The sequence below is a fragment of the Manacus candei genome, unplaced genomic scaffold (genome assembly GCF_025592945.1).
Source record: "Manacus candei isolate 608988 ecotype Guabito, Panama unplaced genomic scaffold, ASM2559294v1 h1tg000020l, whole genome shotgun sequence".
In the NCBI taxonomy this organism is placed as follows: Eukaryota; Metazoa; Chordata; class Aves; order Passeriformes; family Pipridae; genus Manacus; species Manacus candei.
This window is the reverse complement of record NW_026138068.1, coordinates 5,337,340-5,363,473: the sequence shown is the minus strand read 5'-3', so window position 1 is coordinate 5,363,473 and position 26,134 is coordinate 5,337,340. Positions and strand designations below refer to the sequence as shown.

The following is a 26,134-nucleotide window of genomic DNA, read 5'->3' as shown; positions in this document are numbered from 1 at the left end:
TTTTTTGGTCAGTGGAAGACAAATTGAAAAATTTCAGTCTCTGCCTCTGAAGCACCATGTCCTGCAGCTTCAGAAAAATTAAATGCGAAGGCAGGGCTGAGTTTTTCCCTTTTTTTTACCTCCCTCTGTTGTCTCTTCAAATACAGCCTGTCCTCCTCTGCAAAGACCATGCAGTTTTGACACTGTGCTCCTGTCCAGCCACCAGCACTGGGCTCCTGAGGGTCCCATCCCTTGTATGTGCTGTGCACCAGGGCTGAGCGACACATGAACAAGCCTTCCTAAAAATGCACTTGGAACAATCACATTCCGTGCTAGCACAGCGTGTTATTTTTGCTTGAATACTGTATTTCTTGCTCCTCTGCTGTCGTATTTTGCAGCTCTGTGCTGTAAATGCCTTTTTCACCTCAGGGCCACCTGTGCTCCCCCAGGAAGATATACGGATCCCTGAGGTGTGGCTGATGCATCGCTGTGCTCAGCTTGTAAAGTAGCTGGGGGTCCCTCTGGGACTGAGGGTGCTTTGTACATGTCAGTTGTGATTCAGTGAAACCTGCTTCCATCTGAACCCGCCGTATCAATCAGAGAAGCCACGTAATTAATTATGACTGGGCTGCACGGCCGTTGCTCGCGTCGGGAGCCCGAGCGCTGGAGCTGCTCGTGCTGATGGTGGGCACGAGGGTGAACAAGATGAATAGTGACACTGCCCTGAACTGTGCCTGGCTGCTGTCTTCTCCTGCCATCCATCACCGTCACCACACGTTGGCTGGGAAGGGGAAGCACTTCACAAAGGAAGGGTCAGGGCGGCGAAAAAACTTTCATACATCTCTATTCTGTCCTCAGAAAGCAGCTTAAACCGTGTTTCTGTCAGGTAGTGGATCAGTATTTGAACACAGAAATGACAGCAGGAGCCCCCTCCCCTCAGAAAAGAGAGGTTAATTTGTCAAGCCATGTAAAGCATTTTAATTACAATTCGTATAACATGTATAAATAAATATTACATTCTTTCAGTCTACAATGCATACTAGGCATATCTTGTTAAAATGTCCATCTATGTTACTGGGTGGCAGGATTGATTTTGTCCAAGTAAAAAAAAAAACAAAAAACAAACTACTGAGTTTAGTAATTAAAAAAAAAACCCAAAACAACGCAATACATGGTAAAGACAGGACAATGCAAGTGCTTCTGGCTAACAGTCAGGACATAATACTGCTTTCCAAAGGCTGGGTATACCATCTTCCTTTTAGTTAGGAGAGGTTTTGGATGACAGTGGTTTCCTCATTGTATAGATTTTGATCTGTGTCCTCCATTAATGGGAACTGGCACTGAGTCAACACAGTTCTGCCAGTTTACACCACGAATTAAAACTCTATTTTGTATTTGCTTCCGATTTACTACTGGGTCGGTATTTGTTTTTTCAAAACATCAGCTTTACAATCTAGTCTAAAACTTTCAGTCTTAGCTGGTCCAATGGCAAAAAAAAAAATAAAAAAAAAATCTATAAAATAGCTCCAGGTATTTCTTGGTCTTGCTTCAGCAATATTCCCCTCCCTCTCCCCAACAGTCTGTCCAGAGGCCAGCTCTCCCAGTACAAGGAAATAAAAGTTTGGGGGCAATCAGTGTCTTTCTGTCCACTCTTCTTCTGGCTTTCAGAGCTTGATGAGAGCTGGTGGCATTAGAATAAACAGAAAATTACAGCACAAAATTATGAATTCATGAACTTGGCAAAAAAAAAAAACAAAACAACAAACCAAACTAAAATCCAGGCTGTACATATTTGGCCTGTGATGGTCTCAGTTCCAGGTACATTTAAAATGCACCAGTGGGGAGCTCCCATCCTTGGTACTTCTAAAAGCTAAAATAAAACAGCACCTTCTTCCCTTGGTGAAAAGTAGGAACTTTGGTTGTGGAAATTTCAAACGAGCAACTAAAGAAACAATGCAAACCTGAAAGGAAAATGAATACTTCTTCCAAACAGAACATCTTTCTAGCTAAGGGTGAAATGGAGGCTTAGGCTTTCAGAAGAGACACCACACGGAAATTATTAGTCAATACTTATCCCTTGAATTCTTTAAATGACAGGAGACTATTTATAGCTAACTTGGATGTACTTGGCCCATTGTGAACTTAAAAGAATTTTAAATTTTCCTGTCTTCAAGATATTTAAAAGAAAAATACAAGAGGGAAATATATTCTGTTTCAATTTACAAGACAAACGGAAAGGTAAAAATAAAAATACCAGTTAATTTCTTCCTCCTTCATGTGTAATGCCAAAGACACATCTTCACTTCAAATGAAGGAATGAAAAGAAATGGCTCGAGTAACAATCTAAAAAGTCTCCTTGTGGGTCATATGCCCATAATTGTGATGTTTTACTGGAAATAGAAAAAGTTATTGTTTGTCTCTTGCTTATTGTTTTCATGCTCTTATATTCTCTCATTTCTTTTTGCAGATATTTTTTTGGTACTTTGAAACAATACTATCATTATTATTTGTATGACCCATAAAATGAATTTTCACAAGCTCATCTTGTCCAGTTCATCATATTGGTCACACCATTTCCCTGTTCCTTTCTGCTATTTAGATCCCACTTCCTAAATCCATGAGTAGCAGAATAACCACTGGAAAAAAAAAACCCCAAAACAAAGTGAAAAAAAAAAAAAACCAAACAAAAACAAACCATGGACAGTTTGGCAAATTTCTTTCCCTGATTATAAAAACTGCCTCATCATTTCTCCTGGTGATCCCTTCCCCTCCCCCTCTCCTGTCCCAATATATACTGTAGAACTGAAGGCATCAAGGTGTGGTTAAACCCCCCCCCCCAAAAAAAACCCCAGCGAGGAGCTACACTTTGTCTTTGAACTTCTCCATGTAGTTTCGTATCTCTTTGGAGTCCCCCAGGTCCATATCCTGGCACACCCACTTAATGTCATCGTCATTGCCACTCAGGATTGAGTTGACAGTGGGGCAGCTGTCGTCGGGCGGGATGGTTGTGAACGTGGTGAATTTTACCCGCTTCCGTTTGGATGTCGGCGAATGTAAACCCTCCGATTTCTGTTCCTTCCCCGGCTTGCCCCCCGAGTCTGCACACCTGTGGACCTGGCCCTGGATGTTCTTCTGAGCACTGCCATTGAGGAGCTGGTTGCTCTCCTCGCTGCCCGAGCCCCGGTCAATGATGGTCGTGTGCTCGTCCTGCTGAGGCGACGCATCTGCCGTGTTCTCCAGCAGTTCTGCCTCGTTCCCCAGCCACACCCAGTCGTGGGAATGGGTCATGGTGGTCTGTCCTTCCACCAGGACCTGCTTGTGGCGGTACTTCAGTGCAAATGTTGCACAGTTTATTAGGAAGACTAGAATTGCCAGGCAGAAGACCCCCAGCAGCGCGTACATCCCGATCTCCAGATCACTAAGGCCCCTGGGTGTCTGCACCAGGTCGCTGTCCTCTACACCTGCACTGCCCTTGGGGAGGTCCACTTGAGCAGGGAAGTTGGTGAAGTCTATGGGAATGTTCTGCAGCTGGCTGTCGTCCGAGAGCTTGCCGCCGTCCAGCCTGTTGTTTTTGAGGACCTTGTTTTTCAGGATGGACTTTGCCGTGGTGCTGGCTTTCCTGACGGAGCCCTCCTCCCTCTCTGCCGAGGAGCCGCCGTAGTACCGCCCGTCCTGGCCGTAGCGCTCCTGCTCCGACGCCTTGTGCCGCCGGTCGCTCGCGTGGTTCTCGATCTCGTCGCCGTCGTAATCCCCGCCCGCATCGGAGTCTGCGTCGTTCTGGCCAAACTTCACCTTGATGTTGCCACTCCCCACAGCCAGAACGCTCTTCCTCTTGGACTTCTGGCAGGCTTCGGAGATCATCATGTCCACCTTGATTAACATGCCCTGGCCTTCACCTTCCGCCGCCACGACCGGCCACCTGAAGGCAGCGCTGTGGTGGGTGGAGACGACGCCTTCATCCAGCGACACGGCAGAGAGGGAGAAGTCCTTGGGGTCATAAATGTCCAGGGGAGTAACAGAGCTGTCACTGAACTGGATCCAGGTGCTCACTACAGCTTCCTGAAAAGAGAAAGGTACGGTTAAAGGCAGGGTCTTAAATAAAACAGCTCAACCCACTGCGGCTCATCAATCTCTCAGCTCGGAATGGCAGCTGGAGGAAATGGAAAACGGTGGCTCTGCACTGCGTTTAAAGCAAACCAACCTTCAGCTGATGGGGCAGAAAATTGGCCACATTTTTTCACTAAAGGTTCCACTGTTATCCTTCCTGCAAATGTTTTGCAAAAGAACATATATAAAATAATTGATATGAGATGTCCGTGATACCAAAGTGCCCATTAACAAGCTACAGTTTTACATGATTTATAAAGAAAGTAATTCTCGTCATACAAAAGCTGGAAGAGGCAAACCAGAAAAATGACCGGAGGCACTTGACAGAACACTCATTTTCTTCATGTTCCCCATGCACAGGTGTAATGGGGAGCTGTCAAGTTAAGCAGGGCACAAATATCTTGGCAGGAATAAGGAGCTACCAGAGTATCTTGGAAATAGTCGGAGCAGAAGATTCACCTGAAAGAAAAAGACTCAGAAAACAATTGCCATTTTGCTGGTTTTAAGTAAAACGTGCTTTATCCTTGAGATAATTAAAAGTCCACTGCATTTTTGTGTCAAGAAGAGGAGGATGGGAATTCTGGCATGATCTATACAATAAAAATACAAATGGCCTGGATTTAATTGGACTGTCTTTGTTCTCTGCAGGTAGCACTGTTAGAAGTCATCATTAGAAGCAAACACAAAGCCAGAGGTGAACTCTTTGCCATTTGAAATCCCATCCAGATGATACAGATATTTACTTCTCCACGTCTCAGTAGCTTTCTTTGCAGGAAATTTCTTTAATTTTTTATTTGTTCCATGTCTTGCCTGTTCAGGCAGCAGACAGGCAGGCAGATTCCCTGAGTGCAACTACCCACAAAAGTGAAGTTCTTTTCTTCCCACACTTAAACCACAAACGGCCCTAATAACTTTACACTTGGGTACGTCAGAACAACTGGGCTGAAAATCACCACTGGGGAAAAATATTGCCACCCTCTTAATGTCCAGTCATAATAGAAATTTACAACTTAATATGGATTTCAATTGGCTACAATTTGTTACGCCATGGTTACAAACAAAGGGAATTGCTACCCTTCCAGTTAAATTTAAAGCTTTTCAGTGAAAACAGCAAGGGGCATTTAGCTGTGCAGAAGGTTTGGACCATACTGAATATTTGATTTCCAAAGCACTATCAGCAAGTTCTCAAGGGGCTGAAAGACGAAAAATAAGTTGTGGCACAACAGGAAAGAAGGCAAAGTTCTTGGTGATTCAAATGTACTTCAAACAGCTGAAACGGAGCCAGGGTAACTCAGGAACTGGGGAAGCTGAACTGTGTAAGGAAACGAAACCAGCTGATCTTTCATTAGGCAAACAACCCTGAAATGGCTGAACAGACAGAAACACAAAGCTACAGGGCACAGCTCGAATTCATATCACAGAAATCTACAGCAGAGCAAACCCGGTCCTAGGAAAGTAAAGGATTTTTTTTTTTTTAAAGGGTATGTGTAAAGAGGAAAAGATTCATCTCCTCTGGCAATTCAACACCCTGTTGCCTTCCTTCTCCCTAAAACAAGAGGTCAGCCTCGTGTACCACTGGGGAGGTGTGGAAGATACACTTAATTTTTCATCAACCTAAGGAAGGAAAAAACACCAGCATCATTCCAAGCACATTATCACAACGGGCCTGGCATTGCCTGCCAGTGCTGCTCTATTTTGGAGAGCAGAATGAGAAAATAAGTGCAACATTTGTCCAGCTAAGGCTGGAAATTATGAGACCTGTGCCTCCTCCCAGCTCTGCTGGGGACATCCATAGCTCCACATCTCTGCAAAAGGATTTGCATCACCAAATCCTTGGTGCATTCCCTGGCAGCCAAACCCAGCACACCTGGCACTGCAGGGTCCCAGCTGTGCAAGCAGGTTTCCTTGGTGGTACAACAGCACCTTTGAGGGATCTGGAGGTTCTGTCCAGACCCTAGAGAGGAACACACATGACAAGCCATATATTCTTCTTTCCTGTCTTCTTCATCCCTGTTTGTTTTTCTTATCTTGATGCCTTTCAGCTTTATCAACCCTCAGGTACCTTCCATGTGCAGAAGTAGCCAGCATGGAAAAAATCAGCCCAAATGGCCAGAATCTGACAAAGCTGCAAGCAACTTCAAAACAACTTCTATTCTTTATGCTATTTCTCTACTATTCTGCATTCCCAGTTTTATGAAGCAGAGACAGAGAAAAATGAAGTGGCAGTCAGCTGAAATCTGCAGGCACACATGTGATTTACTGTAGATAACAGAGGTGTGCAATGGCTTAGCCATTATTTTCAACCAGCACTGACGCTTTTTATTGCCAAGAGAGCCTTTCTTTAAAAGAAGAACCATTTTTTTTCACAACACAACGTTGTCATGCTCATACTACGGACAGCATTAATTAAAAGGGAAAGAAAACCAATGAAAGAAAGAGGGAGAGAATTTAAAATCCTGCCAAAATATACTGTATCAGCCCAAATATTCTACTTGGCAAGAGATCACCTCCTCTCATTCACACTGTTAAAGGAAAGGCAAAGGCAGGGGAAGGAAGTGAATTTCCCAAATGATTATAAATTCTGAAAAGCAAAAAAGAAAAAAAAGAAAGAAAGAAAAAATAAATGATTTAGTACCACGTCCTTCAAGGAGCCCTTTCTGCAAATCCTGTGTACAGCATCAATAAATCCCCTCCCAGTCTCTGACAAGGTCCTCCAGTTACCATCAGCAGATGAAGACAGATTGGAGCCTTCTCACCTGCAAAGTTGCTGCCCCTAGTCTGATGCCCTCAACACTGAGGTGACAAATGCTTGTGTTCTTTAATTATGAAGCAAAAACAAAGAGTTTGAGGGATTATCTTGCTCTCTGGTCTTTCTTTCCTCCACTTTTCCAGTCTCTTCTCTTCACATATTCACACACACACACACACACATGTGCTCAGCTGCACTCCCAGAACAGATGAACCACAAAGACACAGCAGTGCCCGTGTTTCCTGGAGAACAGGATGTCTGTATGGTGACTGTGATGATGTGAAGTGAGTCAGAAAACGTACATTAGATCATGTTAGTGACAGCAAAATCCAGTCCAAGGGAGATGAAGAAACTGCTTCCCACAACCACTGTTCATAATCATCAGGCTTTCATTAAACACATAAACCCCTTCCTTTATCAAGACACATTTTGAACTAATATTGAACTCAATTTTGTCTACATTTTTCCTTGTGTCTTTGCTGTTCTCTTCCCCCATTCCAGGTGTAACTTTAGCAAGGTGGCCAGCTCTTGATCTGGTGGCAGTTCCACCACCCTTTCTGGCCTTGAATCACATGGTGGCTCATCAGTCCAAAGATGCCACTTGATAAATCTTCTTGTATAAACTCGCATTTTGCTTTTTGTTCATAGTTTTACCTCCCTTGTTATCCACTTGTAATGTTTAGGTGGGTAAAACAAAGGGGAAAATTACAAGGATAGCAAAATAACATGGCACTAATGGAAACCAACATTCCCAGGGGAACTTTGTATTTCCTGACCTGAAATGCTCCAAAGCCTGCCATGAGTCACCACAAACACTGTTTTTTGCTGGCTATGTCTGTTCCACCAAGATAAAACAGGGAGGTTCACACACCAAAAGGCAACCTGAATGCAGGGAGCAGAGCTGGTTTGGAAGCTCAGTAGAAAGCCCATCAACCAGAGATCTAACGAGTTCCTCCATGCTGGGACTTGCATGAGTTGCCTCTGGAAATCTGGGAGCCACAGCGATGATTATTTTTCCCTCTAAAGCATCACAGAGCATTTGAAAGTCTGCTTATCTCAGGATGTTCCACTGAGCCCATCTGTAGCATCACTGTCAGAGATTGCAGTGTCCTTCAACACCCCCACACCAGGGCTGCCTCATGCTTCAAGCAAAAAATAGGGGAATGAAGTTTGTAGGACTGGTTCCATTTTAGAGAATCCTGCTGCTTAGAAACACAGATGTGAAGATTGATCAGTATATTTGATTTTATTCCATGCTCAGAATAAAGAGGCCTTTTAATGGTCTTTATTCACTACAGCACGAATAAAAGTATTTGTGGATAAGCCCTCAATTGCTGGGGTCAGCTGCAATGGTCCTGGAGAGAGGCAGGACACCAAAGGAAAGCAATGGATGGCTCTGTAGAAAACAAATACATCCCTCCCTCAAATAAAGGCAAGGGGATACTGTTCTCAGCAGCTCGTACCAGACCAGCTCTGATTGTTCTGTCTGGGGACTGGAATGCTGAAATGGATTTCCCTCACAGTTTTATCACATGAAATATCAAAGTATTACATGTGCATTTATTTTTAAGCCTGTGGCTTGTGTAGTAAAAATTGGGCTTGATGGTTATGATGTGGAAATGAAAGGCAGCCAAGACTCAGATCTTAATTCAAACCAGGCATTCCCCCACTGTGTATTTCTTTCTCTCCTTTTTGTCCAATCTGCTAACGTGACATTCCTTTCCAGTGGGAATTTGCTTGTATTTGCAAGAGAATTCAGATTCTTATCTAACAATACATCCTTTCTCCCTTTCCCATACTGCTTAATTCCTTTGTCTTTCTTGTGACTGACATTGCTCTGTCAGTTTAAAGAAGACATAAATACAATTTAAGTGTAACTTATACTGCCAGGATGGGGTAATGAATCCACACCATAAAAATACTCCTAATGTCTGTTACTTAACTGTGAGGTGTCAGTGAATTCTCAGAACTAGTTTGCATGAAGGACATAAGCTAAAAGAGACAATCCAAAAAGCAGGGACATGGGAGTAACTCCAGCTTGTCACCCTGACCCAGGTGGTGCTCAGCTCGTGTCCCATCAGAGTGAGGACAGACATCCATATCCTCAGGATTGGATCATGTCACTGATGTCAACAGGCACCACACCTGAAACAGGCCTCTAGAAAGCACTAACATTGTTCTTTTTCCCTAAGAAAATGTCTGCAGTTTGTCAGTAGCACTGGGAGATACATTAATACACACAGTTGATTATTAGAGGGGTTTTTTTATTTCTTCACTGGCCCATTTCAGTTCAGACCCCATCCAACATCCTACAGCGACAAAAAAATGGATCTAACTGTGGGTTTCCCTGCAGAGCTAGCTGAGATTTGAGAGTTCTTGAAGCTCACTTAAATCAGAAAACACTTAAACACTGTAGGTTTTCTTTTATTTACATTTTGGAAAAGCTTTTATGGTGCTGATTTTAACAACCATCAGCAAGCCAAATGGAACAGCTTTCCTACCTGAGCAGATGGCCACTAAAAATAGATTACTCACAGCTACAGTTTCCAAATATTTAGAAGATATTTCATCTTTGATATTTAAAAGTTGGTCAACCTGTGTCTATTTTTAGGCACCTAAACCAGTGATCCACTTCTCAGTGGTGATGAGCTCCCCACTGATTAAAAAAAAAAGTATGGGCTCAGAATCTTTCAAGGTCACCTTGTCACAGCAGGTAATTAGTTGTCCAGCTATAGATAAAGATATCTAATTTAAGGCATCCAAGATAAAAAAAAAATGAGCTTATCTTCTTTAGATTTCTGAGTATTTGGAGAAAGTGCCAACTTTTCAGGACTCGTGTTGTGGCTGCTTTGTGCTACTTATGCAGAACATGTTGTGGCCATTATAATCAAGGAACTAATCTAGTCATTATAGTCACTGAAAGAAAGCCACGGCAAAAACTCTGAATTCACTCCTAGGACATTGAAAGATCCACAACAGCACAATGTGTGTGATATTTTATGCCTGGCACTGCACTCCACAGATGCACTGCTGACTGTGCTGGGGACAATACTGAGCCTGCCACAGCTCCAATTCCCCAAGGGCATTTGCTAGGCTGTGTTGAAGCTTGGCTGTTGGGGGTTCTAAAGTGGAGCTAAAGGAAAACACTTGACTAAGAACACATTGACTGTTTTTTCCATATGACAACACTGAGACACACACAGTCATTCCTGAGAAAAATAAAACCTTCAGCTGTCTCAACTGTTATTTTTTCAGTTGCATCAGTAAGGTTTGCATGAGTTATCTGGGCCTTTTTATAAACTTGTTTGAGAGGAAAAGACACACAACCAATGAAGTCCTCACAACATTCAAGTATATGCTTAGTTCTGGGCTGTCTCGTTGGAAAAAACCCTTTCAAAAGGGCTTGATTTTCACAAAACACTCAGCATTTGCCTTCAGAATTCCAGCTCCAAAAGGATCTCAGCTGATACACTCCAAATCATGAGTCACTTCTTGCAAAATTTAGCCACAAGCATTCCTACATTTGCATTAATTTTTCTAAGGGAAAGTGACTTAAATGTTATATCCTTCATTCAAACTGCAAATGAAAGGAAAAGATGTCTGTGACTCCTATGCTATTTCCTTTAACACAGTGTGAAATCTATTCCTGTCTTATTTTTTGGGTGATGCAGATGCAAAGTCTTTTTAACAGCCCTTCCTTGGGCAAGCCCTGCTATAGGCTGAATAAGGTTTAGGTTTGAGAACAAATGAGTGGCTTACAATAGGTAGAAAGTGAATTGTGCAGTGTATGGAATCACTTCAGGCCTCCAGGACAAAGGTACAAAGTGCTCCAGAAACCAAGGACTGTGCTCAGGACCCTCAGTGACCCAGCAGGACCAGGGTCAGGACTTCAGCTGGAACTAACCTCACATATTCCCAAAGTGAGGAGTGATGCTCCCAGTAAAGCCTTTTATAGGGAAGGAGGCAGGACACCTCTCTCTCTCTGGATGAGGAGGAGGTGGTGGGAAGACAGGCAGAGGCAATGGGGGTGGGCAGGCTCCAGATTGGAGGGGCTGGGAGGAGAGGCAGAGCCTGAAGTGGGAATCCACAAGAACATCCTGCTCTGGGTGTGCAGGAAGCTGTGACAGAAGGCACCGAGCACAGAAGGAGAGGGAAAACCTGACTAATTTGGGACCACTACTAACAACCAGATTTCCTTGAGCATTCCAGATCCTGGTGCAGAGAAGGATTTCCACTGCCTTCTAATAGAGTCTAGGTTTTGGGCTTTTTTTCCAGATGGAGTCTGGAGAAGAAACAAGAGATTTTTGACTTCTATAACTGAGAAAAAGGTGCTTGACTGGCTCTGGCCTCCTGTTTTAGAGTTGGTATCTTCACCACAGTGTGAACAGCAGGCCCAGGATGAGGTCAGCAGGACAGCAGCACTGCCCAGCAGCCCTGTCCAGCTCTGAGGATTGCTCAGAACCAGAGCCTGGCATGCCCAGTCACTTCTGTATCAGAAGTGTGCCACTCTGAGGATCCTGAAATGGTCTTGCAGAGGAACAGCAGCTGAAACAAAATATTTCACTAAAATCGTTTCATAACACAGATGCCGAAAAAAATAATTTCAAAGCAAACCATGTTTACACATTTTTACTCTTCTGAATTCCTTCATAACTTGCCAATTGAAGTGATACATAATGACATGTCACATCATCCTGCCAGGCCATGAACAACAGGAGAAGTGCACTACTGAAATGCCCCAGCTCAATATGCCATAACCTGATGTTCATAAATACCTTTACATACTCAGGACAGATCATCTATGTATCTGAGAAGCTGATAAAACATCTTGGTAGCCTTTCCAGATTCACAGGCTCTTTTATCTGCAATCAAAGCCATGATTCTTCCAATGTTGCTGCAGGACTAATGGTGCTGTGTCCTACAGAACAGGATTGGGTTAGGAAGGCTTCAGTTTTTGTTTTTACAGTCTTTGTCTGAAGACAATGTGTCAGATGTGGTTTTCTAAGCCCTGGAAAAGGGTATAAATGGGTTAATTACATCAGATTCTTATGTTTACAGGATGCAGTAAATGGAACAGATGGGCAACGTGTCCTTCTAGTTTGGACATTTTCCTGTCACTAAGTTATAAAACAAACTAAATTATTTTTATGTTGCAGAAAATTAGGTAGCAATTATCATGAAAATGGGCCAAAAAACTTGACTTGAGATCTCTCCCTATCTATGTGAGATGAAAAGAAGTTTCTGCAAGAGGAGTAGCTGTGGACAGACTTAATTGCATGGTCCTCAGTCCCAACCTTCAAATCAACTGACTGAAACAGAGCTTGTTCCACTGCTACTGACCCTTGGATTTAATCTGTGTCAGAGTGACTGTTTGACTTGATTTGGTGGTGCTCTCCAATATTCTTTTCCACAGGGTTGTGACCTGAAACACGCTGTTTGAAAGACCCCCTCTACAGAGATGGGAATTTGCTGGCTAAATTAAGCAGGATCAGCACATGAACTGGATGATGAACCCCCCAAAATCCATATCAAAAATCAGTAAGGAGCCTGGTAGTCTGTCACGACTCCAGGAGGGAAAAGAAATTTATCTGGCCATCTTCTGCCTCTATTTTACAGCTCTTCAAAATATTAAATTGCCACACACAGAACTCTGTGCTCTCAGGCACGGAAAACAAGGGCATGTTCACACAGCAAACCAGGATCACCGTCCAGAGACTGCCTGTGCAGCAAAAATAACTGATGTCCATTATTTAAAGAAAGGGTTTTAAAAATGTAAGTATTCAGTGTAGTTAGAACTTCTACTGCAGACAAAGTCCGTATTTGAAGGGAAGAAATGAGAAGACAATTCCAGAATATCTCCAGAGGAAAGCAATTAACATGGACACGGACCACACCTACATTTTAAAGTCTAACTTCTAAACTTGTTATGAACTATATATATTATATTTACATTGGTAAAACAAAAGGCAACAGCAGTAAATACAGAGTGTGCACTACCTGCTTAGGAGTGTGAAGCAACTCTTGGGCAACAGTTGTAGCCACGATAGCCCGACTGCTGGCAGCACTCGGCTGGAGGAACAGTGAGAGCCCAGACACCAGCTGCACCCCAAGGTCTGTTATGGTCACTTTGTCATCCAGCACAGTCACTGTCTTCTCTGCCAGGATGGAGTCAGACAGAGGAGACAAAACCTTTGGAGAAACACAAAAGAACCAACTTAGGAAAAGGCTGATCAATTAAAATAACCTTTCTTAAGGTTATTTCAGGGTCATCATCCCTTCTTGTCTCCAGAGCTTCATGCACAGGAAAGAACAGCAGAGCACACTGAAAAGGCAGTCTGATTTCATCAGCAGGGTTGGAAAAACATCAGTGGAGAGGTTCTGGATGAGAACATGGCACCCAATACTGACAGTCATCCTGTCCCACTTGTCTTATTTGCATCCTTTCACCAGCAGAGCTGATTTAAAACTTCCTTGCCCTGTTATTCTGTGTGCCCATATGGACGAGCTCATCAGACTTCCCGACTACTTCAAAGGGAGGTTAGAAACACCTACAATTTGTCTTTTACTTTTCAGCTTGGAAATTCTTGTTTGTCTATTTTTCTGTTTCTGATGGAACATGAAGGTAGTAGGATATCCTTCCCTTTAAAGAAGGGCCATGCTGCTGTCTTCAGGGAACTAAGGATAGCCAGTTCATGCACATACTGACTTCTCCACCTTCCTCATCTCATATCTACAGCCTAGATTGGCTGTGTTCACTCTTAGTAAGGATTCAGCTGGGGCAGAACTGGGTGTTGGTCACTTGTGCCTTTCGGGGTTATTAACCAGGCTGCACTTTTTCCCCCCTGAATTAATGTTTAAATAAATAAAATTAAACTTGGTACAATCTAAAGATCCCGGTCTCAAAAAGTCAAAACTGTGCCCATCAGCTGACTGGTGATAACCTGCACCCACATGGGAAAAGAGTTCTCTGACTTCTCACTGAGCATGGAAATGCTGCCTCTTCTAAACATCTCTGAAGGCTCTATGGCTTCCAGCTCCATGCCTTGAACCACTTCTAGCTTGGATCACTGTTGTTGGGTCAATGCTGTGTGTGACACCCTAGGAGGTCATGGGAATGTAATGGGAGATGACCCTGTTCCAAGAGAGCAGAGCACTGTATCAGATACAGCACATGGAGGTTCCCTGTGGGAATGGCAGAACGTGGCAGTCACAGAATCACCAAGAACCACCATCCAGAGCACGGTACCTGCATCGTCGTCATTCCTACTTCCCTTCCAATCAGGATCCTGCCCTCCTGCAGCTTGGCAATGTGAGGATCCTCCAGCTTCATAAAATCCACCACCAGGTCTGTGATGTCAAACTGCCAGTCTGAGCCCAGCAGGTAGCTCAGCTGGCCCCAGGGGCTGGAATCCTCAGCCACGAACTGGGTGAGGACCCGCACCATGGCGTGCTGGTACTGCAGGGTGCACCCCCTTCCCTTCCGCTCGTCCTCATCCTCATCATCGCTGTCCCTGGTGGGCCTTGGGTTGCAAGAAAAGAAAGCATAAAGAAATTATTTCAAGAACATTAGTGAAAACTAACATTAGAGTGCTGATGGAGAGAGTACCCACTTAAATAACAGCCCTCCCTTCTGGTTTTTTGGACCACTGATGATTCTCGGCCACCTCCCATGATGAAGGACCATACAAATGGATTATGCCACTTTTTGCTCTAAGCTGGCATGTCCAAACAACAGCACTGTAAGTGGGCCTTACCAGAGCTCCACATTGTTGCCCAAGACAGACACATGCACAGAATCAAAACTCCCACACATTTTAAAAGCCTTATTGTACCTGCAGATGTCCAGAGCAAAGCTGGGGATTCCAGGACTTCTGCTCCTCAGGGAAAGAGGCTGCATTTTGGGTGCAGGTGCTGCATTCATTTTACAAACCGGCCAAGAAATTTAGCAAACTCAAACCCACCTTTTGTTGGAAACAACTGGGACTCTCCAGCCTTTGATCTGGCTCAGTTCTGTGTCTGAAATGTCGATCTGAAGGGGCAGGCGTGGAACCCAGACCGTGATCTGCAGAGGAGCGCTCAGATACTGGTAGGTGAAGTTCACAAGTGCATTCACCTTGCCTTTCATTTCTTTGCCATTGACAAAAACATAGTCACATCTGTCAGAAACCTAAGGGAGGGGGAAGAGAGAGAGAGGAAGAAGAAAAGGTAATCACTGCAACAAAACAAGCTCAAAGTGCAACCCCGGCAGCTCGAAACCAGAAACAAACAGAAAAGGCTCCCTTCTCTTTATCCATGTTAATGATGGCCTTTTACAATGGGAGCAGCTGAACACAAAAATCCTTCATTGGCTCAGGAGGCATAATTATGCTGGAGATGCCTAAAGACTGGGTGCTATTTCTGAAGCCGGCGGTTGATTTTCCGTTTGTGAGCAGCGAGCCCATCGCAGTGCTGGGGAATTTTTAATGAGGGAGGCTCCTTCACAGCTTTGTCAAGAGGAACCCAACAAACAGGTCTCCACAGAGGCAAGAAGTGAATCAAAGCTCTACCCTGATGATGACCTTCATTGGAGGGGTGACTTGCTTTCAGTCCCCAAGACAAAGCTGGCTCTGCAGTAGATTTCAGCCACTGAAGGGTAACAGAAATCTACTCATTTCCTCTGCAATAAACATTATCTGTTTATAAATGTTTACATTTTGATTAAAGCTGTAACGTATTTCCAAACACTACAGTAGATTTATCATTAATATGTAAATGCTGTCCTGAAATATAAGCAAGCATTATCATAGTCATGTAAGAGTTATACCAGTAATCACTTCTTTAATCAATGTTGTAATTTACAGACCATTGAGTTTTCTCATTTATTACGTTACTGAGTACTAGTGATAAAATCACTCCTGAATATATAAATCATTAAGAGGGATGCAGATAGTATGAAGTGACTCCATGTGATAAAGTCATTGTCATTTCTATTCCTAAAGGTGTCATAAATGTCTAGGGAAATCCTGTGGCACATTAATCATACATTAAGTGGTGAGCAATGGGAGCTGTTACATTACTAAATGAGCTGGTATGTCTGCAGAAATTAACAGCAAACCCAGCAGATCTCAACTCCTCCTCTTGCTCCCGTCCTGTCAGAATTCTATTTCATCACCCATAATGAGCATTGTTAATGGTGGCAATGCATTTCCCCACCTGAACATATATTTAGATTATCATCTGCTCCTTTTTATCCCCGCTCCCATTCCCAATACCATTTTATTCAAATGAAGATTATAGCTGGAAATGCTGTGTCCCCAGGCTAATCAGACAGATGGATGTCCCCCGGGACCACAGACACAGGAGCTAAACTGTTCCCAGTTCAACATACACATCCCATTTGTATCCTCTTTTGGGTTTAGGCACTGCTCATATTCTGGTAAAATATTTGATGGTGAGATTGCAAAAACCAACTTCAGAGAACATAATACAAGCATTTCAATGATGCATTCCCTAAGAGGGTTATTCTGGCAGTTACTGTCTCTCTCAGTGAAGCTGCCTGTGTCTCTCCACCAGAGATGAAGACCCTACAAAGTCTCTTAGATCAGATACCTAATCTCTAGATGGCTGAAGTTAAAAGGAATCACATGTAAATAATACACCACACATGAATTTCACCTATGGCAGAACATCCTCAATGAAGTTCAAGGTACAAGGGAGCCCTGGCTGATACAGACTCGAATTTCTGTCTTCCTCTGTGACCTCAGGAAACTCAATTCCATTCTTTCTGTCCAATTTTCCCCCCAGTGTAAACACCACAACCCAGGGAGCCTTGGTCAGCCACAGTCAGAGAACTGTAACTGCACTTGGAGCACAGAACAACCTCTAGAGCCCAATGGGAAGTGGTGAGCGTGCCTGGGGGAGAAGACCCTCTGTCTGAAACATTCAACAAAGCAGCTTCAGATAAAGCTCTTGGTTCTCCAGCCTTATCTTCCTTTGAGCAGAAGATTTTGGGAGGACTGTCAGTAAGATCTAATTGAACTCTGCTTGGAGCAGTAGCCACTACTGTCCTGAAACTGGTTCCATCCCATTCCTTTCTGTGGAGTTCAATCCAAAGAGAAAACAAGTGAACTTTCTGTGCCGTACAACTTGCCTATTTGTGCAAATTGTAAACCATGTGCATGTGCTGATAAAAGATTTTTAAAAACATACTCGGCTTCAGACTGATCAGGTCTGGTCTGGATGTATGATTTTATATTGTCTAAAACTCAGTGTTGTCAGTAACTGAACAAATCTAACTGTCAGGGAAAAAACACAGTAACAATAGTAGCAAAACTGCAACTCCTAAATGGTTCTGGGCTGAGATCCAATCTCCATCTGTATTTGTAAAGCTGCTCTGTGCCTTCTTGGGTATGCAACAAACAAATGGCTAAACAAATACATATACAGCATCCTAAGGAGGTGGCTGCTGCAGCCACCACACAGCCTTTACAATTGCTACAGGTTAATATTTATTACTGGACATGCACCAGCAATAGTGGGCAGGTCTTTAGGAGCTGCATTGGGAAAAACATTAGTCTTTTCACCAAGAACAAGTATTGCTAATGTCCTTACACATGCTCTTCCTTCTGTCCCTGTACTTCTGATAAAGTAGCACACGAGGGAAGGAGGAGCAAAGCTTACAGTGTAGTGTGTTACTGTATCACTGTACACTTTTTAACTATTTTCAGGAATCCATTCTGGAAGCAACATCGACTGCTTTTGACAGAGAGAGGTAACACTTTCCAACTAGTGCTATAGAGGGGGTGAAAGGGAGAAAAAAAATCTCAGCATCTAATTCACAAGGTGTGTGTGCTCTCCATGGACTAAGGATACTCACTCTCATGAAACATTCAAGTAAAACTATTCCACAGCTTCTGTAAGCAACACGCCCAGCTACGCTTTGCAGAAAAAAGTGAGAGCAAGTGGGTTTGCTTCCCTTGCCCTTGTCTCACACAGCATCTCTTAAAAAATAAATACACAGGATTTCTCAGCCTTGGAGAACAAATCCAGATGTACTGATTCTGCTACAATTTACCACATCAGCAAGCCCCAGGTAAGGTCTGATTTGCTAAGCAGATGCCCCTCACAAAAAAAGGGGTAAGGGGTGTGTGGTGCCACAGCAGACTCCCTTCAGCTCAGATTAACTCAGATGGAAATAACATCACAGCCAAGTTGGTTCTGGAGTTGTTCAGTGCAGACTTATGGGGTTAAACGAGATGGAAACACAGTACTGGTATGAACAACCTAAAACAACAAAGCATGGAATCATGGAGGAAGGACAGAAGGGAGACTTCAAAAAAATGGATCACATTAGAACTCAAAATCTTCTTAATTAAAAATGTACATTTGTTTAAAATGTTGATAGACAAAAGCATCTTTCTGCTTTCCTCCAGGATTTTGCCAGTGCTACTGGAAGGTCACTGGTGACTCTGGGAACAGAGATCTGTATCTCATCTGCTGTAGCATTTATGCTTTTACTATGAAAACACTGTCCCTCTGAAAGTGCTTTTTATCTTTGGCATCAGAAGAAGTGAGCGATGATGAAGGGAAAGCCTGCTTAGCCACCACCTTTAAGTGATTGGGGTTTTTTCTTTTCTGTGTAGCAGATCAGCAAGAAGTTTTGCATTTTAAAGAGCCCTCTGATGCTATTTCAGCAGTTTCTTTCATTATTAAGCTGCATTCAGCTACTTTTGCCCTTTTTTCTATTTTTCTAACTTCTTTCTCCAGATTAAAATAAAGGAGCAGACAGCAAAAAACAAGGCTAAGCACAATTCCCCAGAGGTTTCTTCTTTGTCTTTCTTTTTTTCTGGCATCATATTTTTGTGCCCCCTTGTAACAAAGGCCATTGCCTTTCCAGATGACTTGGATAGATTCTCTCTGCAACAAATCACATTTTATTGAGCTGACAGAGGAAACTACTGCCTGGAAATCAAGAGAGAGTCACTCCTGAATCCCTACCCACGGCGCTCGGTGACTTTGTGATCCAGGGAGTGACTGTACCTCTGCACCTGGTTATCAACAGGTTGGCTGAAGTGAATACTAAGGATATTCTGTTACCAGCCAAATGCAGAACCTCTGGATTTTCCTTTATTTATTTCAGATTAAGGTCTTGATCCCACCATGACCTCTGTATTGCAGAACTGCAAGAAGGGAGCAAGAGCTGCTTGAGGTCACCACAAAGGATGTGACAATGCACTGCAGCCATAAAGGGGCTGTTGGCACTTCTACAGAATATTGGGTTTGCTGGGTTAAATTCCACTACAGATTCCTGAGAAATCTTCCTTCAATTACTGGTGGAGGCAGATAGTTTTAAAAAAGACAAATGTCACGTCAAATATAAGCCAAGGCTGTCTTTCAAAAGATGGTGAACTCAAACCACTGTCTGTTCTGGTTCATATCTGTTGCACACAGGAGTGGAAAGAACAACAACTGTAAGACCTAAAAATAAGTGAGTGGTGCTGCCTCTGAGAGTCTGGTCTGTTCTAAGCTTGTTTATTCTCCCAGTGGTTTTGACCCCTGCAGATATCAGCCCAGTCTCTGAAGGACAGTTCAGAAGGACAAAACAGGAAGTTTTTAATGCAGCAACCCTGTCAAGTTTATGGACACTGAAAAATGGCGAGGCATCAGTCCATTTTCTAGGTAGATTTTAATCCGTGTGATTTTAATACTGAACAGAATGAGGAGATATGATAATGGTACCTGTCATGCTTGTATTCATCAGGTTCAGAATCTAGCATTTTGGTATGTAAACCCATTTACCCATTTCTGTTATACTAATGTAAATGTTGCTAAAATATTCAAAGGTTACATAAATGTTTAAATATTTATGAAAGCACTTCTGTGAGCAAAGAGATTTTTCCAGTGTCTCTTAAGGAAATCTCAATTTCAGTGTATTTCAGCACAGCACCATCACTCTGACATACCAGGAAGGTAATTGAAGCTCATGGAGGTCAAGCTTTGTGAAGAGTCACTCATTCCATTAAGGAATACAGAGGACCAGGATGATGTATCCACCATACATACATATTATTACATAATATATAGGAAATATCAGACAGTGATAATCATTCCACAGGCTTTTTGGACAATTCTTTAGAATTTTGTATTATTCATGTCCTTGCTATAGAATTCCTTCTAAGATTTCCTTTTAACAACATCCTCTGTAGAAAGGGAATTATCCTCTATTAAATCGTACAGGTTTTGAAAGAGAGACTCCGTGTAGCTCTCCAGCCTTGATTCCAATTAAACACTACAGTCTTACACACAAAGGAAATCCTATGCTACATGAACATTAGGCAACTGCTTCATAAGAAGGATTTCAATGCCTGGCTGCATAATCCTGGATAATCAGTAACCTACTGGAAAATTGAAGCTGTCTCAAGGCCCATACTATTCATTTTTTCATAATAAACTGTTTAAGTCTGATAAGAGTTAAAGCTCCAGACCTGAGCTCTTCCATGATATTTCCAGCTTTGTGACACTGTTAGAGCAGCCTTTAAAATGGAAACCTCCATTACAGGAGTTGCTAATTGCTGGTGTGACTTGACTTTGCCAGAGCCACCCCCCACTCCCACTGATGCAGCTGAAACTGTGCTCAGTGACTTGGAAAGCAAAGCCAGAAGCTCCCTCCCAGGGTGAGCACAAAGGTAAATACAGCCCTGCAGACTTAACTCTGATAACACTGTCATCTTAATAAATTTAAGGCTTGATTTTTTTCACATTACGTGCAAGAATAACCCTGAGAGTTGTTTTTACCTGCAACCCAAAGAAAGAATGGATCTGTTCCTTGCAATAGTTGAGGAATAATGATTCCCATTCTGGACACAGGGAGCAGGGCAGGTATACCTTTATTAACTGATTTAAGCCTCATGCTGCCTCTCTCAGCATTAACTGTGCCCAGTTTTCAGTGGATAACAGGGCCTGTGTGTTGGTGTTTCTTTGTGCTTGTAAACAGCTGCCACATCCCAAATGTGGGTTCAAGCCCTGTGATCGGTCCTCAGGCAACATTCCCAGCAATCCACACTAATAACACAGGGATTGAGCCCTGAGTGCTGAAGAAGAGAACTCTGTAAAATCAGGACCATAGTTTGAAAGCAATTTGGGCTCTCTCTGCTGAGAAGGGTCTGCATTTTCGGTATCAGCAGCCAGATAAGCAAAACTAAGCAGAAACCCCCCAAAGCTAGAGAGCATTTCTTAGGGAAAAGGCTGTACATTATCTAATCTCATTACAAAGATTTCACTGGCAGCTTTGCAGAGCAGAAGCAGTACATTGAACTCACTGAATATCATTCACTAAGACAGAACTGAGAGAGTAAAAGGGGCACAAAATGCCAGCTGAGACTGGAGGGCATCTATTTGCTCCCAAATGACCAGCTTTTGAAGCTGAACTGTAGCTGCACTGAGCCACAGGAGCTCTCTGCAGCTCCCATTATCACAGAAACCAAAATCTGTCTTGTTTTGTGCACTCTCGAGTCCAGCAATTTCTGGAAATGGGGCCGAACACAGAGTTTGGCTCCTGCTCACTGGGGATATTCCAGCCCATACACACAGCACAGCCCCAAATTTCTTGCTTGGCAAAGCAGGATCCCAGAGTGAAACGATGTTTAATTCCACCTACACAGTCTGGGCAGTAGTTGCACATTTGAGAACATCACAGTGCTTGTCATTTCCTAACTTGCTATGTATCTACAATATACAAAGTCACAACGTGTAAATCACAACCAGTGGCAGAAAAGGAGAGTAGAAGCAAACCAGAGTTTCTTCTGACTGCATCACTCAGAAGGGTCTGGAGCCAACTGCTTATCTTCCCATCACATCTACAGCTGTCACAAGACTAATGTTATTTCTCCCATTTACTTTCCTGGTTTTGCTCTTGCAGCTTTGAAGTTGATTTTGAAGCACTTTCTGCGGAACCTGAGGCACTATTATTGCTACTCAGCTTGGATTTTTCATTTGGGATGTATTGGTTTTCCACACTGACATCCCTAATGCAGCTGGTGAGCTGGGTGAAGGCAGGAGATAACAGGGAGAGAAGTCTGCAAGGATATGGTTTAAAAGTTCCTTCAGCTGCCCTTGTAATTTTTGCCTACTATGAGATGGCAAGGTATTTACAACTTTTATTGCTGAATTTAGGTATCTCAGACCACGGTAATTTTGAGTTTCAGTTTCCACAGGGGCTGGCTGCTGGGGGAGTGGTGGTGTACATTAATGATACAACACTGTGCAAGCTCCACATACTGCTGCCCTATATGCTCTATTTGCATCTGACAGATGTGTGGTGAAGCTTCATTTTTATAACGCTCCCCCCTGAAGTTTTTCTGCTCTACTGATGTGTATTGATCCCAGTAAATCACAGGACTATGAAAAGTATGCAGGAGGGCAAGGAGGTGGACTTTCTATTTGCTATTCTGCTCAGAATACAGCAACAGATTTGCCAGAAGAAAAACCTACAGAGTTGCGGGGCTTCAGAGCAGCAAAACAATGGCATTTCCACGCTGTGACTTTCTTCCCTGTTTCAAAAGCTTTTCAGTTTCACACAGACGATTATGTGTTCACACAGGATCAGAAGAGGAAATGGGAGCCATCAGTGAAACTGCTGGGCTTGGACTCACAGAGATGCAGCTGCTGCTTGGGAGGGTTTTCAGGCTGTGTCAGGGTGTGGTGAGTGGGATCTGTGTTTGCGGCTCATCGGTTACCAAACACAAAACTTCTGGAAGCTGACTTGTGGTGGCCCTTGGGGGGTATCTGCACCGTGCAGGGATGTGGCAGAGATGCCATGCTTGCTCTGAGCCTGCTGGTGTGCCCCTACAGCCCCGTGACAGAGCCTTGCTCAGGACCACAAGCAGTGTAGCTGTGTCGTCCCTCAGTGCTGTGTCACACAGGCTGAGCTTTCAGATCCTGGTTCTGGTGATAACCAAGGGAAGACTGGCAAGCCTGAGAATGAACACACAGGTGCCTTATGAGGAACAGTCCAACTTCTACATTCCTTCCAGAAGGTTATACAACTGCTTTACTTTTTAAAATGAGAGTGCTGCTACAGCTGTGGCTGTGTGGGCTGAAGTACCCGAAGGAGACATCAGCCCTGCCCACTGCAGTGGAGGAGGACTGGCAGCTGCTGCTGTTTAGACTGACCCCTCCACGCTCACTGAATCTTGCAGGACTGCCATAAAACCACAGAAGAGAGCATTAAGTTGAAGTGACTGCACACAGTATGGCCTGTCTGTTATTACAACAAACTGGATGCCTGGAAACCCCATCTAGTGTGACTTTTCATTTCTCCCTTTGTTCTCAGGGTTGAGTTGGGAATGAGACCTGTTTTAATGAGAAGTTTATCCACCTACTCGTTACTCAGCATGCTCAGCTCTACAGCAGTTGCACCTAGCCAGTAAACTCCAAACAGGGTTTTATTTGACCTAAGTAAAATATAAGCAACAAATCAATTGCATTATATTCACTGTAGGAGCTTTTTAATGGAAGTTAGTGTTCTTCCTCGATCAAAATAGCTGATAGGAACCACCAGCTCCTTCTGGCCAGCTGCTTGTTTTTATTTTCTCCTATAACCTGCCCTAAAAACATAATGTGAAGCCCTAAATCCTCTGAGTCTTGAAGTCTTTGCAATAAAGCCCCATATGAAGAACAGACGTGTCTGTTGAGGTGCAGAACAGCAGTGCAGGTCTGAAAAGGCTCACCCTGCCCTGGGCAGCAGGGGCTGAAAGGTGTGAGGGAAATGCAACGTGCCTGTGAGGTGCCAGGGTTTCTACTGGAACAAAACCTCCTGAAACTTCCCCTTGAGATCCCCCTCTGCCTCACACTTCATCACAACCCACCACAGCATTATCTGCTTCCAGATGCTGCCGGTAAGAAAGCGCAGGGAACAAACCCTGGATCCCATGGGAAGCTTTGTTTTGAGCAGAGTTAGCTTTCCTTTGAAAGCCACTTACGAGATTCCTCATTTTAATATTTTGGCAATATCTGTTATAATGTTTCACTGAACCAAGCACAATTACCTCTGAGCTATGCTTGGGACCAGAAGCTCTGAGTCCCTACAAGATCAGTTCTGTAATGCTCAGGATGTAACACTTTAATTTCAATAAGAAAAGGACCAAATCTTGATTTAGCCCTGTGGAGAGCAACACACCAGATATTTAGGCCCTCCTTTGCTGGAAAGCAAGGAAGAGCAGTGAAATTCCTTTGTAGTTAAATAAACAACTGAAGAGGTTGAAGTGTAGTTATTTGTGTAAGACTGTGTATATTAAGACAATAGCAAAGCATCATCTAAATAATAAAGTGCTGATGACTTTTCCTTAGTGAACAGGTTATTGTGATACAGTTCCAGATACACAATTTGAAAAATAAATTACTGCAATTAGTCACAACTATTAATTTATCTCTTACAAATAATGTCCATCTGTCAGCTTCCTTACTGGCCAACTGAGACATTCCTGCATCATGCACTACTCAGCATCCAGGCTGACCTTTAATCTGAGTGGATTCACAAATGGACAGCAGACATTTCAACCTAGTCCATGTCTACTTAGTGATAATTAATTTCATTTCATAAACTCTGCACTACAAATGCCAAAATATCCAAAGCATTTATGAATCCTAAATGACTATTTCATACAAGTCTGTTCCCTGATGTCAGCAATATTCACAGTAAAGTTATTCATGTGTGTAAATTATGACTGGATTGGGGTTTCAAACAAGATCTGTAACCTTGACAGGTGTCTATTATTGCCCCCAGTATTGCTCTGAAAGTGTTGATACCAGCAGCAGTTCCAGGCTTTTCCAGCTATTAAGCCAGAGTTCAACCATAACACCCTCCAGCCAGATTTTCAGCCCCCAACAGTTCACTGGTGCTTTGATCTGGGATTTTGTTTCAAGTAACAACACTAAGAGAGGAACAGCTGTGACACTCTGTCCTGGATTTTAGCTCCCAACAGAAATTCCTAACATTCTTGCAGTGGCCTTTACCTGCTGTTAATGTCATCCTCTAGTCATGATTCCCAATGGAACCAAGAGCTCACTGTTCATTAAGTACTGAGGGAAATCTTGAAGGTAAATCCATGTTTTTGTTTCCAGTGACATCCTCAGCAGGATGCATACGTGGACTAATATAACCTGAATCCATGTTTTGATCTGAATACACCTCAAACCTAATAATGCCATTTAAAAATAAACAGAACTAATAAATAAGGTCTTCAGAGTACAGTTCAAAGCTACTACACTGAGACAGGTATCCAGCTCTTAATGTACCAGTTATAAATACCAGCACTACAATAACAACACAGTATGATGTACATCTCCTCATGGAGCAACAGGGTAAAAACTCGTTCAAGAATGATGAAATACAAACCCAAAATATTCACATCAGCTTCTGGAACACATGGAGCACTGAGGATTTTTGAATCCAAGTTGGTTTAATGGCAAACCCCAAATTTAAGTTCAGAAACATTATCAAGGTTGTTCAAACTGGAGACCTCAGAAGGACTGCAAGTCTCCTGAAACTGTGGTGCTCTCCACAGCATGAAACCACCTCTGTTCTTTGCAGCCAGGTGACCTGGGACCACGGAGCAGTGTTTGATCCCGAGCAAAGGGCACAAAAGCACCAGCAAAACCAGCCACACTCCACTAGAATTTCCAGAAGATGAAAAGAAGCCTGTGCATGCAACTGCAATTACTACTAATGGATCCAGATATATGGATTCTATTGGTAAATTCCAACTCAGTGAAGTAAAATTTGGCTGTTGCTTCATTTTTAGTGCCGTAATAAATTTTGTGTCCACTTTTAAAAGGTTGGACCACTGTGCGAAGGCCTGGAGCATTCAAAGGCATTTAAAGTTCATGAAATCAGCAGTAAATTTGGAAGTAAGGACTTGAAACTAAGAGACAATAAAAAAAAAGTAAAAGGAGTAGTAGTCAGCACATTCAGGCAGGACACAAACTGCACTGAGCTGCCTCCAGACTATGATTATCACTGGGAAACTATTACCTGTTTGTAGATAGAACTTAGGTTTAGATTTCCACTGGGTTCTGTTCCTGAGAACAATGTAATTGCAGTCCAGCTGAAGACACTTTAAAAATTAATATAAATAAGCTTTTATCTGATGGCCAATTGCTGGGCACAAACATTACCTTTAAGCTCTCTACAAGAACCATGCAAATATTAAAGGCCAAGTGTTAATAGGCACTGATCACCTTCTTCTTCTGGTTTAACTCTCTTAGGTTTGCCTGAATCCAAAGTTACCACAAATTCCACACAATTAAAAGCAAACAAAAATA

General features: G+C 43.0%; 1 protein-coding gene across 2 annotated transcripts in view; it reads right to left on the bottom strand.

Moving 5' to 3' along the window:
• Window positions 1–939: 939 nt before the first annotated feature.
• The window catches only part of TMEM132C (transmembrane protein 132C), a 198,607-nt gene continuing 173,412 nt past the window's right edge, over window positions 940–26,134 (bottom strand). The window contains exons 1-5 of one of the 2 annotated variants that reach the window (XM_051785438.1): window positions 16,490–16,520; window positions 14,797–15,002; window positions 14,082–14,355; window positions 12,833–13,024; window positions 940–4,038 (exon numbers count right to left, since the gene is read on the bottom strand). In XM_051785438.1, coding sequence (XP_051641398.1) covers window positions 2,839–4,038; window positions 12,833–13,024; window positions 14,082–14,355; window positions 14,797–14,960 — 1,830 coding nt within the window. In that variant the 5' untranslated portion in view covers window positions 14,961–15,002; window positions 16,490–16,520 and the 3' untranslated portion in view covers window positions 940–2,838. Of the gene's footprint in view, window positions 4,039–12,832; window positions 13,025–14,081; window positions 14,356–14,796; window positions 15,003–16,489; window positions 16,521–26,134 lie in introns of those variants that run through there. The other variant, XM_051785437.1, reaches the window with a different exon arrangement.